Consider the following 14422-nt stretch of genomic DNA (forward strand, 5'->3'; position numbering starts at 1 on the left):
TGGTAGCAGTAGTATTCGTTCCTAGCAAGTTAGGCAGATGCTCTAAATTGCCCAGTATACTTATCAGATCTACTTCTAAATTATATTCTCTAAAGTACACTATACTTCTCTAAACGACATTCGGGATACATGACACTCGATTTGAGATGTCGTGATTAATTAGCACTTTTAAGCCCAAAGATTGATATCATGATCGCTAAGAATATACTTATCATATGTTTTTGCACGTAGCGTGTCGCTAACTCGTTAGGGGGAAGGTTAAAAGAAAGCAACTACCGATCGGACATGAGTACGGGCAGATAACAAGGCTCAGACGAGGCATGAAATCATGATTCATTCCTCCCCCCACACTTGGCCTTGCTTCGGGACTTTTTAGTTTATCGATAAACTTTCCAAGATTGTGCCAAAGTGGAGGTTAGGATCTGTAGCCCATGAAAAGCAGTCATTGCACTGTACCGTACATACGTAGTGCACCAACTCAATTGTACATATGCAATGCGAGATAGATGAAATAGATAGACGAATCTCTCCAGAACACGCAAACGGCATGAAACCAAAATTGGTTAATGGTTGGCGTAAGCAAGGAATGCTTTGTTCCCTCTTCCCTTCAATATTGGACATGTCGTCGGATTGACAGAACTTTGAAACCTCCTAGACATGTATTACGCATTCTCTTCCGTCGTATAGCTGTCTAATTGGGAAATTCAATATTTCGTGAAAACGACAATACCACCTCGAAAGACAGGGCATCCAGCTTCCTCACGGGTGTTACATTGGGCGGTTATCCAGCGGCACAGTAGAATTCCAACTATTTACAGTAGTGTGGAGTTTACTCCCCTCTCGAGCTCTTAGACGCCTCTTTTGTCAAGCCAACATCATTCATTCCGTGCTCCGTTTTATCAGTTAGTCTGCCTCTACGCCGAAGGGCTCTTTATATAGAAACTACAAACGTCCCATCCATCTCTTGACATTGTGCCTATTGTTTCTCTCTCGCTCTCTCTTTTCCTGTCCCTGATTTTGACGTGTGCTTCGATTTCCAAGTTTTTTGATTGGCCCAGAAATAAAATCCAAAGATGCCTTTCATGTTTTCGCCAGGTAAGTAATCAATCGATCAATGAATGTACGGACGGCACAGCACGGCATGTTGCCACAATTTAAGTCCGTGATGTTCATTCATACCACACACCACACACCCACACTCCGTACACACACACATACAACTTACAGCACCCCAATTCTCATCCTGTGATAGGTGAAGATCACCCGATAACCCTGCAAGTAGTGGCGGTGTTTTTTGAATACGCAACCTCATAAGAGGCAGCCATTTATCATTTCAGTCACTCAATACCCAAAATTCCTGTTTCTCTCGCACCCTTCCCTTCTCCATGAGAGATTTCCTTCAATCTCCTCACCAATACCTTTTCTTTCCCTTATTTCACAATCTTTATTGAGGGAACATGCCTAATCATCCCGTTTTGGTTTCAGGCGCGGTAATCATAGCTGCTGTGGCTGTAGGCGTGAGTTTCCCCTCTTTTTACAGAATCCATGCAATGCACGACGAAGAAACTCAAAAACTAACAGAAACAATAGGCGGCGATAGCAGTATATGAATCACCGCAAGCCCGTCAACTTGCTGAAGATGTTCGTCGTAGAATTGCAGTCGCATTACATTCCCTCGGCGATGGAATTAATCCGAACAGTCGACAGCCTCGATTCAACCGACCTGAGGATGCAGAGGGTTTTATGCAGAGTGCTTCGGAAGTAGGTGTCGATGCCGATGAGGATAGCAGAAGAAAACAGAGAGAAGAATTGATGTATTGGAATGCAGTGCGCATGGAAAGAATGGAAAAGGAGCAGAAAATGGATGAGAAGAGGCCCGCGGGAAACCCAACTCGAAAGCCGAGTTTTGAGGATTTCTTACAAGAGGATCCCAGCGCTGAGAAAGGCACTTTTGTTTACAACACTGGCACGGATTTGAATGGTCAAGCTGAAGAGGGTCTTACCCATCGACGAGGTGTCCGAGGTTTAAATCGATCGACAATCTACGCAAACCCATTTGCAGATGAGCATGGTATTGACAGCGAGGAACAACAAGCTATGGATAGAAGTTTAATGTCTCCTGAAGACGGCGAACAATACGAATCGGACTCTGAAGGATTATACAGTTGCCACGAAGGCCGAACTCGACCCCGCTCTCGACAAAGTACTTCCACTCTTTCACCAGCAGAACCTATAGCCCACGAAGACGCCGAAACTCTTGTTGATCTTTCTGAACCATTCAACCCAGATCCACCAGTCTCTGTACCTACCCTTGAGAATTTGGAAACTGAGCCGACTTACACAGCAAGAGCACAAGACAATGAAAATCCATTTGCATCCATCCACGCCTGGGCCGATCATACTGATAATGCAACCGGCTTCTATTCCCCTCTCCCCGTTACACCTCACGAACGTCCTTCAACCCCAACTGCTACCCAGAGCGCTCAAGTTACTCCCCCTTCACCCACCATCTCCGATCCCGATTACTCTTCTCTTGAATCCCTCGATGGAGATGGAATGATCACTCCTACGGATTCTGCATCATTAGCTGGTTCGGGTGAAGAAGTATGGCACCCAAGAAGCGGCGCTACCAGTGACGCCGACGTCATGAGTGTGGATGATGGTATCGTCACACCTGATAGCTGGTCGGAAATTGGAAGCTTAGCAAGCGAAGATGAAGTACACCATTAATCATTCGTATCAACTCGATACATTACCCACACGTATTGAGAAGTTACAACGTCTACCTACTTACAAAGCATGCGGTCTATAGCAAGCGTAGGAGTTGCATTCGGCGTCGGATACATACTAGATGTCATATCAGACAAAAAGTCCATGGGAACCATCACAATTAGCTAGCTGCAGGAACAGTAAATTTGGGGGCAACACAATTTGGGAATACAAGCACGGCGTCGGGATCAATGGGAAATAAGAAAGGGGTAAGGTTGGCGTACTTGTTGTAGTGGACATATCTAACTGTCTCCAAATTGATCGACTAACATACACATTTATTCTGAGATTTACTGTTCTTCATTTTGATGAGGTAGGGTGTTTGAATTGGATATTTCCACCCAGTTTTCTATCAGTGCGGAATTTATATTTGTATATGATATTTGTGTAAGATGATGGTATGTGATATGACAGTACGTGACGCAACGGATACTTTTCTTGTCAAATATTTCCATCCCTTTTGTAATTTCGATTCTCCTAAAGATTTAAAAGATTTAAAAGATTTAAAAGATTTAAAAGATTTAAAAGATTTAAAAGATTTAAAAGATTTAAAAGATTTAAAAGATTTAAAAGATTTAAAAGATTTAAAAGATTTAAAAGATTTAAAAGATTTAAAAGATTTATTGATGTAAGGGATCAAGGGAGAATTTCTCGCCGGTAAGATTGGAAAAGCTGGAGATTTGGAATAATGTCATGGAGATGGAATGTAATGTCCAGATAGTTTTGAGTCTCCATTAACACCTACTAGGTTATAATAAGTATGGATGCATGGAACTATTCAAAACGGTTTTATTATTATCTACTTTAGTTATTATGGTTTGAAGTATTACAAAAAAAATTATGACCCAATTCCCAATTCCCAATTCCCAACTCCCAACCAATATCCTATCCTATGCCGTTTATAATTACACTCTTTACAAAATGGGTAGGTAGGTAGATAGTTGTGTATAGATGTGCATGAAAACACAAAAAAAATACAAGCAAGAAACATAAATAATAATAATAAGATAACTCTCCCCTCCATACCAACCTTCAATCAAGCCGGCACTCCCTCATACACCGCGCCCTCTCTAACCCTCCTTCTCCTCTTCCCCTCGCCCTTCCTCCCCAAAAACCCCTTTCCGCAATTCACGCAGAGCACGAGGAAAAAAATGATCAAAACAATAACCGTGGCTACCAACGGCACAACCACGACTTTCTCTCTCGCATAATCGTCGCTATCTTCATTGCTATACGGACACGTGATATTGGGACCGCCGGTGGTCCAGCAATTTTTGGTATCGAGCGAGTTGAAATCGAGCCAGATTTTCGGATCGTCGGAGTCGAAGTCGCGGGCGGGAGAGAGGTTTGTGGCGGTTTGGGAGAGGTAGGCGTTTTCGAGGGCGGTGCGTGGCGCGGAGAAGATGTAGGGGGTGGGACAGGCTTGTGAGGCGTAGGAGTAGGAGATGGGGTAGGTGGTGAGGGTCCAGTTGTAGGGTTGCGAGGGGGCGCGACAGGCGGCGTAGAGTTTGGTGGAGCAGTCGGTGACGTGCCAGTGGGTGGTGGTGGGGTGGAGAGTGGCGCAGCGGAAGAGGGAGTCGTCGTTGTCGTTGCTGCTGTTGGAGGAGCGGGGTTCGTGGGGAGCCCAGGACCAGATGGTGGAGTAGGTGTAGTGTTGGTAGGGGAAGTTGTTGGTGTTGGCGCTGGTGTTGAGGAGGGTTGTGTTGAGGGTTGGGGATATACCACAGTTTGTGAGAGAGGATGTTAGGTTGAGGAGGGAAGTGAGGCTGGAATTCGAGTCGGTGGGATAATCGAATCCGGGTATGTTTGCTGCTGTTGCCCAGGATGAGTTTACTTGAGAAACGTCTTCGGTGGCATTCACAAGGAAGCAACCGCTTTCTATTACTCCATCAGCACTGGCTAATGTGTCGTCGTCGCGGCGGTTGCTAAGATAGCCTGGAGGAAAGATCGTCCCTGCATCTCCACTGAAATTGTAATTCTCCATTTGAGGGTCCACAGAGCCAAATTGTAAAAGCATTCGTTTGCCTTGAGAGAACTCAATGTAAGATTCTGATGGCCAACCATCTTCAGTGGATATAATACCAAATTCTCCCGTGGCGGTAGTATAATAATCTAAATCAGGTCGATATCTTGCTGCAACTTGATACCAAGATGTGTTTAAATTTGCTCGATCAGTCCTTAAATCATTTGGTGTATATATGTATGCTGATAAATTTGACGCAAAAAGGAATTTTAGAGATTCTGAAGGATCTGGAAGGTCGGTTGGCTGAGGAGCAGGGTCATCAATGCCGAAACCAGATTTTGCTTCGTGGATATTGAGAGTCAATGTCAACATATATGCATCAATGTTATTTTGTGTTTCTTGTATGCAATCCAAAAGAAGGCTTGTTAGCATATCAAGGTTGATAGTGTTAGTACAAGTGTAGCTTCCAATATCATACAGCGATTTGTTCGAAAGCTTTGGGATTGCAGAGGCTACAGGAAGGGTTGATTCGAGAGAGCTTGCTATTACGTTCACTGTAGACGAACTATGGGAAGTAGGTCTTGAATTAAATGTAACATCTGCATCTAATGTACTTGGTGAAGGAATGATAGGGCTCGTGGCTGCATTTTGCCTAGGAATCAAATCCGAAGTTTGCTGGGCTAAAGTTAAACTGGCTGTGGTGGATGAAAGCGTCGATGTTGGAGTTGGTGTAGAGGCAACATCCGAGCTCGAAATTGGCACAGCAGCAGGGCAAAAACTCCATAATTGCCTTGCTTCATCCCAATATAAATCTACTTCCAGTCTCCGGAATCCATTGGCCAATAAATTGGAAATGCAAGTAGTCGCATCATCATCCTCATACTTGAGAGATGAGAAACATGCGGCCGTCAAAGAAACACCAGGAGCCGTAGCATAATTGATTGGTATGTTTAAGCCCAGATCTCTCTGTGACTAGGGGGTAGTTTAGCAAGAGTGCCCATATTGATCCAATCAGAAGAGCATAACACACCAGAAATGCTATATCATAAGGTGACTCCGGAAAAGCGTCATTGTCTGGTCTATAACTTTCACTCATTTTACAAGGCGAGTATCAATGTTTGTCTTCTGCCCAATAGTTGCGGATGCTGCCCCTCTGTTTGTTGTCTTTCCATCCGATGTATCCGAACAAATGTGAATGCTGTCATAGCTTGCACGGTCACCGGGATGTAATTTGTGAACTGTGGTAAAGAATAGGAGGAGAGTAATCTGTTCAAGTGATAGGGAAATGATCAATCATTCTCATGAGAGACTCCCGACGACAAAATAGGTATGTATAAAGCGGATAAAACCTAAGAATGTGAAGTTCTGTTTTCATCTTGTCATTTTAGCTCTATTTGGATAGCCGAATCGATGATGAAGGCGCACTGGTGGAGGTTTAGAAGATGAGCTCGGTTCGGCGATCGTATCGCTCGGATGCCTGAGGACGCTAATGCTGCTAATGCTGCTGATGCTCAGATCCTTGTCGGAAGTCATGTACAGACTCTACAGAGGAACTGATCAATCCTTGGAAGTGCCGTGCACCGTTCATGCCAGCCAGCATGCCTCACGAGTTACGGCTTACCTCATCTGCCTGTTAACGTCCGCCACATTGTGTGGCTGTATAACCCGATTTATACCCACACCACATAAAGATTTGGACAGATAACTTTAACAAATCTTTGTGGACTGATTCACTCGTTCACTCGTTCACTCACTTCAACCACATTTTTTTAGCAGAAGTTCCCCTTACATTCACCACATACTGTATTCGACTTTACATTTTCCAATATGGATTCTCCAGATGCAGATCCCCAACAAGGGCCACCACCAGGACTAGGTCAAATTCAATTCAGATTACAAGACGGTTCGCAACCAAGTCCCGAACAAATACAGATAATGCAGCAGCAAATCGCTCAGCAGGCAAAACAACAAGGATTATCGATACCTGATTTCATAGCAAAGATGAATGCGCAAAATCAAGCCCGATTACAAGCCCAAGGCCAGCAGCCATCTCCAGAACAAATCCAAGCCATGCAGAAGCAGCTAGCTCAAGACGCTGAAAAGGCGGGAATGCCTGTAGCTGAATTTGTAGCAAAGATTAGGGCGCAACAAGCTCAACAGCAAGCTCTACAACAAGGCCAACAGCCATCTCCAGAACAAATTCAGGCCATGCAGAAGCAGCTAGCTCAAGACGCTGAAAAGGCGGGAATGCCTGTAGCTGAATTTGTAGCAAAGATTAAGGCTCAACAAGCTCAACAACAAGCTCTACAACAAGGCCAACAGCCATCTCCAGAACAAATTCAGGCGATGAAAGAGAAATTGGCTCAGGATGCAGCAAAAGCTGGTATGTCTGTACCCGACTTTGTGGAAAAGATAAAGGCGGATGCAATGGCCCAACAGCAGCAACAAAGAGAAGCTGCAATGCAACAGCAGCAGCAGCAACAAACTCAGCCAATTAACCCCGGTCCTCCGAATCCAGCTGCTGTTGCTCTCGCAAACTTCTTGATGGGTCAGGACTTGAAAGCAAGAACATGTATCTTGAATGGTCAAAGAAAGGACATGTTTAAAGGTAAGAATTTTCACTACTGTATTGCAACCATTTTCTAACATGCAACCACAGTGAAACGTGCTCTACGAGCCATTCAATCACCAGCTTATGAAAAAGCTCGCAAGAAGAACCCACTTCTCCCCGAAATTACTGATCGCGCTTCACTCGAAAATTGCTTCAAACTTCTCCCACTTTCTCTCCTTGCACTCCGTGTTTCTAAAGTCGACCCTCATGAAGGTCATGATCATGCCCCTGGTGCTCACAATACAAAGCGGGTGAAAGGACTTTGGACTGTCAAAATTGAACCGCAGCAAGAATGCAAGGAGGAGCTCCATTTCGTATGGCTTTATGAAGGTACACAAATCAAACAGAAATTGTACGCTGCTGGAGCATTAGCGATTGTATTTGCAATTGTCATGTTCCCACTTTGGCCAATGAAGATGAGATTGGGCGTATGGTATCTAAGTATGGGCATGCTTGGATTATTAGGATTGTTCTTTGCGATGGCAATTTTCAGATTAATTCTGTTTGGTATTACAATGTTTGCAGTACCTCCTGGATTATGGTTATACCCAAATTTGTTTGAGGACGTTGGATTCTTCGATAGTTTTAGACCAGTCTGGGGATGGCAAGAGGTAAGATTTTCTTCCCTTGAAATATCTTGTTATTGAGCAGGAAAAACTAACATGATTTATAGGAGAAAAAGAAAAGCAAGAAAAAGTCAAAGTCGAATGCCTCTGCCAGCGCAAGCGCTATTGGAGCAGCAATGACAGGTCAACCAGCTCCAGCATCGGCAACCACGACAGGATCAACAGCACAAATTTCTACCGGAGAAACCACACAGCGAAACCTAGCACCAAGAGTTGAAGAGGTGTTTGATGAAGAGTAATTACGCGGTAAATGACTTTACTACGTGATATGATACCTGGAAGGCGATTTATGGATGGGCTGATGGATCGATTTATGGACGATCGGAAAATCACTGGTGTACAATAGCGTTATGTGGATATCGGGAAGGAAATAATATTCTTTTATCTCGATTAGAGATTTTTGATTCTACTTGCATCTATTTATTTATTTATTTATCTTGAGTAAAATCGTACCACTTAAACTTACATTTGACAAGTGGTTATCGATGATCATGGTTCAATTCTGACAGCAAATACCAGGTGCAGCAGCCTTCCCATACAAGACATAGTGTCTCGGCTATGGAACACATTCTTATAAAGAAAACTCAAAGTTCCATCTCTGGTTCTCTGATTCTAATGTACTATTGTATTCGCAATATGTTGTGAATGTGCAATGCATTATTCTAATTAACAAATGTACTGTTTCTATGTGTTTTCTATGATTAATTTTCTATCAAGATGCGAATGTATGTCTAATCTTCAACTCCATCCAAAATGCAAAAGCTTCAACTCTCAGACTTCAAAGACTATCCGAGTGATCATCCAAATGCTCAAACTGTCTTCCATAGTCCTCCGGAAGCCTGAGATTTTTCGGCAATACATACTGTCCTCGACAAGTCCCCGTTGTCCTACAATCTAGATCGCACTTCCCGTAGAGTCGGCAATAGCACTTTTGTGCACTTGGACAAGCCTGTCTATTAAGTCTATCCAAATCTACCATTCCCTCAACCTCGCCACCGTCTTGTTCCAAAAACAAAACGTGCCACAAATAACTCAATATTCTGCCCGCTACCTTATCATCCTTAGGTGCGCCATCAGGGTTCAGCAGCCACTGTCTGAGCGCCACATATTCCTCTCTCTCATGTTTCCAAATACTTTTCCTCGAAACGACAAATTGTGCACAACATTGACTTTTCACAACATCCGTTCTGCTCAACTGTTTGCCCTCTCCGAATAGCACCCTCAACGCCTTCGGCATCGCCGCATCAGAAACTGCTCTTTTGTCCCACGGTTGCAGGGATGCTTGCATACTCGTCTCGAGACTTCCCTGGGCGACTGCTTTATCGCTACACGTGCTGAGACTCCAATCACATTTGAGATTATGGTATCCGTCTTCCGCTAACGCACTCTCGAGATCAAGCCGAGATAACAGATCAAGATTGTCGTATTGCGGATGATCATTATGCCACTGATAGCGATTTCCATGGACGAATACCGCGCCAGTCGCGGGGATATTTGCATAGTTATCGATGAGGAATGTGAGATAGGGCATGGCTTCATGCGCTCTGTTAGCGGGCACTTGGAGCACTTTCTGAGAGGATTTTAGCAGAGCAGAGGAATCGATATTGTAGAGGCAGATGTGATATTTGTGGCTGAGCGAATCCAGCCAGCTGGATTCGCCGTCGGCTTCGACGCGGGAGACGACGAGAACCGGTTTGGTGGCGGTGGAGAGCCCGGGACAGATGCCGTGTGCAGGGGGGACGGGGATCCGGGATTGTGCATCATGGGTGTAGCGGATGCGGGTCCAGGGGAAAGAGGTATTGCTGGAAGAGCGGTTGAGGAAGATGATGAGGAAGAGGGCGCTGCAGAAAAGCGTGAGATGCACGAGGGCTTTGCGGGTTGTTCGTTTCATTTTGCGGGGAATTCGCCGATGCTGTGGAGTGTAGGGGTGTGGAGGATCAAAGGTGGAGGTGAGGAGGTTTGAGAGATGGGATGGGGATTATATTTTGTTTATCTGTGCAAATAACCCGAAGAAAACATTATATGTTTCCCAAATTTGACCCTTTTAAGGATTAGTAAAGACATCCCTGCCGGTTCCTGTGGACAAAATAAAGGAATTCCAACCCCCTACTCCGTCTAGTATAAATTGAGGGTCCGGAAAATCTAACCGAGCTCACTAAAATTATGATGGTATTCGAAAAGGAAGATATAAGTTTCTTAAATTTTCTACAAAAGAAAAAAAAGAAATATGCAAAGAGACGAATCGATTCTCAAACCGAATTTCTACAAGAACTTAGAATTCCGCAAGATCGAAAGAAATTCCAAAAGAACAATCGAATTTCATTGCCGCAGAACAATTTTATGGTTAGTTTTAGCGAATTTCAACCGGGCTCACTTATCAACCAACACCAACACTAGACCTAGTAGTCCATCCCTCATCTCCACCCAAGTGCCAAAAAGCCTCGTTTCAAGTTCCCGCTAACCTCTCAAACCCCCTCCCCAAAAAAAAAAGCGATAAAGTGGATTTTGTCAATCCGCAAGAGCGAATTAAAAGCTTGTATTCACGGGAAGTTGATTGTGTATAGAAGAAGCTGACTCGAAGTTGACAATCTGAGTTTTTTCGGGTTTTTACTCATGACTTATTGTCACTACAGTGAGTGTCACTGGTGTGAATTTAATTTTCGCATGCGCACTATCAACGACGAACATAGGAGTAAAATGATGTAAGCGACAGATATATATAGATATATCTATGCCGCCGCATGATTCGCGACCAATCACAATCAATCGCTCCAGATTTTGATTCTTCTTCAACTCTTCTACTGCCTGCAGTTGTAATGTATGAAATGGCAATAATGATTAATACCTTGAGAATTGTGTAGGTAAAGCAGAATACACATATACTGTCACAGGGACACAGTTACTAATAAGCCTGGTGGACACCGGAGGGAGGTAACGTGACTCAAGATCTATAGCGTAAATAAATAGAGAAACTAATCTACCAACGTAGCCTAAAATAAATAAAGAACTATAATCCAACGAAAAGGAATCTAAGAATTATAGAATTGTTTATTAGAAAAGAAGTAATGAGAATGTAGAATAAAAGGTATATTATATATAGTCCAATATATACCTAGGGTTAGTCAAAGTATATAATTAGTTTTGATCACATTGAAATAGTTAGCTATATCTGATTATCTAAACTACTATGAAGTTCTTTCGGAATCTATTCGACGTATTCCCTACTTAGAACCCTGATATATACCGATCAATACTAATAGATGCAAGTACGACATATACCCTGTGTAATTCTCGTGATTCGACGCTTTATAATACATCAATCAAAAACAAATTGAGAAATTTCCTCATCTTTGAATGACAATGCAAGGGCACTCGATACTTTGGAGTACACTTTATTATAGCTTGCTCATGTGATATCCATATTCATGATATTTCTGATTACGTATGCATAGCTCTCAACAAGTCTCTTCTGTATGCTTAATTTCATATAACTGAAGTCAGATATCATCTCCCTGATAAAGGCATCTGTTATGTGCATTTCCTGCCCACCCACCCAGGTATCTTTTGCTCCACCTCTCGCTCTCTGGTTATTATTACAAAAGTGCCAAATTCGTACAAGATGTATGCTCTTCGTTATACAATCATTCAATCCTATGTTTATTGAATATGTTTTTTCGTCCGCCTACCCCCTTTCCTATTTTCACCCTAATCATCTTATCCTTCAATCTACTGCCAATCGTCATCACCCGCAACATCATAATCGATGTTTTCTTGCATCTCTCTCTCACCACCGTGTCCACTCATACCCATTGAATTAGAATCTTGTGCCATGGCATCACCTTCCATTGCACCTTCCATCTTGGAATCTGATTCTGCGTTACCACCTCCGGTTGAGCTCTGAGTGTTTGGCAATGTAATCGGTGGTAGGGGCGTTTGAATCCATGATAGTTCAACCCTCCCTACTGATGGAATTTCGCCATTCTGAAGCCCATACATGAATTTTTCAGCTATATGACGATCTTTGAAAGTGATTTGACAACCGCTTGGCGTATTTGTGAGTTCAGTATATTCGCCAATACCCTGAGATTTTGTTAGCACACGTAGTGTTTCGACGGAAATTCTGAGGGGAGGGGAAGGAAGTCATACCAAAAGATGCTCTCTCAAACTCTCATCTATCTGAGGATTTGTAAAGTCGGCACCACTAACGGCAATTTTCTTCGTTCGATTGTCAAGATTATAGCGGGCCGGAGCACCACCACCAAAAGCAGCACCGCCACGTCCTCTAAAGCCACCTCGAAATCCACGTGGAGCAAAAGTACCTCTTCCTCTATAGCCACCACGTCCGCGACCTCGTCCACCCCATGTATCATCAGAAAGAGGGCTATCCAGACTTGGTAGCCCTAAAGATTGAGCTTCCGCCTCTAAAGCAGCAAGTTGTTTCTTCAAGGCTTCTGTTTGAGATGAAGGTGCAGGTGCGGGAGAACCACCCTCTGTATTAAGACCTGGGGATACAGATTTACCAGACTTGGCTGCAAGTCTTTCCATCAACTTTCTCTTTTCCTCAGCTTGATTTTTCAGAAGCTCTTCTTGGCGTCTCTCCAGCTCCTTACGAGTGGCTTCCATTTCCTGTTTTTTCTTCATTTTTTCCTCGTGGGCTTTCTGTACTTCTTGCTGCTTTTTCGCGAATTCCTCGATATCAATTTGAGGTTCATCCGTCTCTCTTGCAGGGACTGGGCCAGATGCACCGTTGTTATTTGCGCCATTGAATGGTCCATTAGCAGGGGGTTTTGGAAGCGCTTCATTATTTGTGAACCAATAGACCTTTACAAATCTATTGTCAAAAATGACCTTAGGTGAGCTGTATGCTGAATTCGCCCCATTCCAGTCATCAAATGTGATCAATGCCAGTCGTTTGTATGGTTTCATTTCTACCTCCTTGATGGTTCCGAATTGAGAGAAAAATTCTCGAACGGTTTCCTCTGAGAACTTGTCTTCTGGAATTTGTTCTACTACGATTGTAGTGTTGTTCTTATTGAAGTTTGCTCGATCTGATGAGAACTCTGATCGTCTCGCACCTCTGTTAGAATGCATTTGCGATCCGCCTCTGCCCATAGACTGCCCTCTGCCACGTCCCATACCACCACGGTTGTTTTCAAAGCCGTTGTATGGTGGCGGTCTTTGGTTGTTATCATTCTGGTTCTGACTTCCGGTCATAAGCGACGCATTGCTTGGATCGTACTCGTCTGTAGGTTTGCCAGCGCCTCCAGGAACATATATCGAATCTTGACCGTGCTCGAACATACAAGTATTTCCTCTCGCGCAAAATCCCTTTTGGTCGTAATCCCGACATCTTTGTTTCCTCTGGCCCGTTGGACCTGGGTGTCCTCTATTTTGATTGGCTCCGTTAGGAGGAAATCCTGGCATACCTTGTGGAAGAGGCATACCCATCGCACCCATAGCCTGCTGCATAGCAAGAATAGCTGCCATTGGATTGTTTGGATCGAGAGGTAAGCCCGTTGGAGAACCTGGCATATTAGGCATGTTAGACATGAATTGCGCGTTCGGCATTTGCATATGTTGTGGACGACCTTGAAATCCTCCTCTGCCATTATTGAAATTGTCGAAAGCTCCACGTCCTGCCGCGCCACCTCTTCGAGGTTGTTTAAATGAGCGCGAATTCTGGTCTGCGCCCCCCATGTACATTTGAGAGTCTCCATCACCTCGTCCGTCAAATGCGCGCTTTCGGGAACCGTTTTGATGACCCATCGAAGGTCCCATATTTGGATTATTGAAGGCTGGAGCTGATGGACCGGTAGGTGGCGCGAATTGTTGCGAATTGCGACGAGGAGGTCCACCACTCAAATATGTCTTATATTGGAGAGCATCGAAGACATCTCGGACGAAAATTGATGTATCCTCTTTCAAGAAATCGGGAATTTCAGCCATGCAAAGTTGTCGAACTGTATTGATGTCTCCATCATGTCGCAATAAAGCAAGAACATAATCGGCAAGAACATCAGCATCTGCATCTGATCTATAAAGAAAATCAATATCATATCTATAGGGTGACGCAAATTGAAGCTGAACATACGTATTTTCCAGTCTCTTTATAATCCATTTCTTCAATTCTCCTGCATCTTCTTCTGGAAACAACATCTTGAACGTGTGATTCTTTTTGTTGCAGTATGCTGTTGAAAGGAGGGTCCCTACTTCTTCGTATCAATTTGTTTTCAGTAAACTTATTGATTTGCGATCATAAATTCATGGCTGTCTGCACAAACAGTTTGACTTTGGGAATAAATTATCGAGAGCCTCGGGGACGTTAAACTTTTGGGAAACTGGAAGCTCTATTGTGGTCCGAGCTTATGAGGTGGTCCAAGTGCCTAGTCGCCTCTCTGTTATTGTAAAAAATGATGTTGACCATACAAAGTTGTTGTTCTAGACATTTTTGAA

The 14422-nt window shown here is 43.7% G+C and overlaps 5 protein-coding genes across 9 annotated transcripts; 2 read left to right on the forward strand and 3 right to left on the reverse strand.

The window, feature by feature from the left end:
* Positions 1 to 678: 678 nt before the first annotated feature.
* On the forward strand, positions 679 to 3234 carry BCIN_07g01410 (hypothetical protein). Of its 5 annotated transcripts, none has more exons than XM_024693856.1 (3): positions 679 to 1095; positions 1253 to 1517; positions 1591 to 3234. In XM_024693856.1, exons 2-3 carry the CDS (start codon positions 1458 to 1460, stop codon positions 2728 to 2730), a joined length of 1200 nt encoding a protein of 399 aa, XP_024549645.1. In that variant the 5' UTR covers positions 679 to 1095; positions 1253 to 1457; the 3' UTR covers positions 2731 to 3234. The 5 variants fall into 5 exon arrangements, with proteins under 5 accessions (XP_024549645.1, XP_024549647.1, XP_001551479.1 ...); XM_024693857.1 differs by having other exon boundaries at positions 1283 to 1517; XM_001551429.2 differs by having other exon boundaries at positions 1486 to 1517.
* A 162-nt stretch (positions 3235 to 3396) lies between these two features.
* Positions 3397 to 6108, reverse strand: BCIN_07g01420 (hypothetical protein). The gene is made up of 2 exons (XM_024693859.1): positions 5763 to 6108; positions 3397 to 5704 (listed from the first exon to the last, which is right to left on the reverse strand). The coding sequence occupies exons 1-2, from the start codon at positions 5826 to 5828 to the stop codon at positions 3806 to 3808; spliced, it is 1965 nt and encodes a 654-aa protein (XP_024549648.1). The 5' UTR covers positions 5829 to 6108; the 3' UTR covers positions 3397 to 3805.
* Positions 6109 to 6452: 344 nt separating this feature from the next.
* Positions 6453 to 8505, forward strand: Bcsec62. The gene is made up of 3 exons (XM_001551427.2): positions 6453 to 7340; positions 7392 to 7954; positions 8017 to 8505. Exons 1-3 carry the CDS (start codon positions 6560 to 6562, stop codon positions 8206 to 8208), a joined length of 1536 nt encoding a protein of 511 aa, XP_001551477.1. The 5' UTR covers positions 6453 to 6559; the 3' UTR covers positions 8209 to 8505.
* A 104-nt stretch (positions 8506 to 8609) lies between these two features.
* On the reverse strand, positions 8610 to 10011 carry BCIN_07g01440 (hypothetical protein). Its single transcript, XM_024693860.1, has one exon. It carries the CDS (start codon positions 9858 to 9860, stop codon positions 8748 to 8750), a length of 1113 nt encoding a protein of 370 aa, XP_024549649.1. The 5' UTR covers positions 9861 to 10011; the 3' UTR covers positions 8610 to 8747.
* A 1367-nt stretch (positions 10012 to 11378) lies between these two features.
* Positions 11379 to 14253, reverse strand: BCIN_07g01450 (hypothetical protein). The gene is made up of 3 exons (XM_001551423.2): positions 14061 to 14253; positions 12116 to 14003; positions 11379 to 12049 (listed from the first exon to the last, which is right to left on the reverse strand). Exons 1-3 carry the CDS (start codon positions 14123 to 14125, stop codon positions 11696 to 11698), a joined length of 2307 nt encoding a protein of 768 aa, XP_001551473.1. The 5' UTR covers positions 14126 to 14253; the 3' UTR covers positions 11379 to 11695.
* Between the last annotated feature and the right edge of the window lie 169 nt (positions 14254 to 14422).

The sequence above is a fragment of the Botrytis cinerea genome, chromosome 7 (genome assembly GCF_000143535.2).
Source record: "Botrytis cinerea B05.10 chromosome 7, complete sequence".
In the NCBI taxonomy this organism is placed as follows: domain Eukaryota; kingdom Fungi; phylum Ascomycota; class Leotiomycetes; order Helotiales; family Sclerotiniaceae; genus Botrytis; species Botrytis cinerea.

What these genes read in the sequence shown, in the direction of transcription:
- BCIN_07g01440 (XM_024693860.1), bottom strand. Translation starts at nt 9,860, where the DNA reads ATGAAACGAACAACCCGCAAAGCCCTCGTGCATCTCACGCTTTTCTGC.
- BCIN_07g01420 (XM_024693859.1), bottom strand. Translation starts at nt 5,828, where the DNA reads ATGAGTGAAAGTTATAGACCAGACAATGACGCTTTTCCGGAGTCACCT. An exon ending in CTTATGATATAGCATTTCTG is followed by an intron (nt 5,705 to 5,762) that starts GTGTGTTATGCT and finishes ACTACCCCCTAG; the next exon opens with TCACAGAGAGATCTGGGCTT.
- Bcsec62 (XM_001551427.2), top strand. Translation starts at nt 6,560, where the DNA reads ATGGATTCTCCAGATGCAGATCCCCAACAAGGGCCACCACCAGGACTA. An exon ending in AAGAAAGGACATGTTTAAAG is followed by an intron (nt 7,341 to 7,391) that starts GTAAGAATTTTC and finishes ATGCAACCACAG; the next exon opens with TGAAACGTGCTCTACGAGCC. An exon ending in CAGTCTGGGGATGGCAAGAG is followed by an intron (nt 7,955 to 8,016) that starts GTAAGATTTTCT and finishes CATGATTTATAG; the next exon opens with GAGAAAAAGAAAAGCAAGAA.
- BCIN_07g01410 (XM_024693855.1), top strand. Translation starts at nt 1,458, where the DNA reads ATGCCTAATCATCCCGTTTTGGTTTCAGGCGCGGTAATCATAGCTGCT. An exon ending in TAGCTGCTGTGGCTGTAGGC is followed by an intron (nt 1,518 to 1,590) that starts GTGAGTTTCCCC and finishes CAGAAACAATAG; the next exon opens with GCGGCGATAGCAGTATATGA.
- BCIN_07g01450 (XM_001551423.2), bottom strand. Translation starts at nt 14,125, where the DNA reads ATGTTGTTTCCAGAAGAAGATGCAGGAGAATTGAAGAAATGGATTATA. An exon ending in ATAAAGAGACTGGAAAATAC is followed by an intron (nt 14,004 to 14,060) that starts GTATGTTCAGCT and finishes TTTTCTTTATAG; the next exon opens with ATCAGATGCAGATGCTGATG. An exon ending in GTTTGAGAGAGCATCTTTTG is followed by an intron (nt 12,050 to 12,115) that starts GTATGACTTCCT and finishes ACAAAATCTCAG; the next exon opens with GGTATTGGCGAATATACTGA.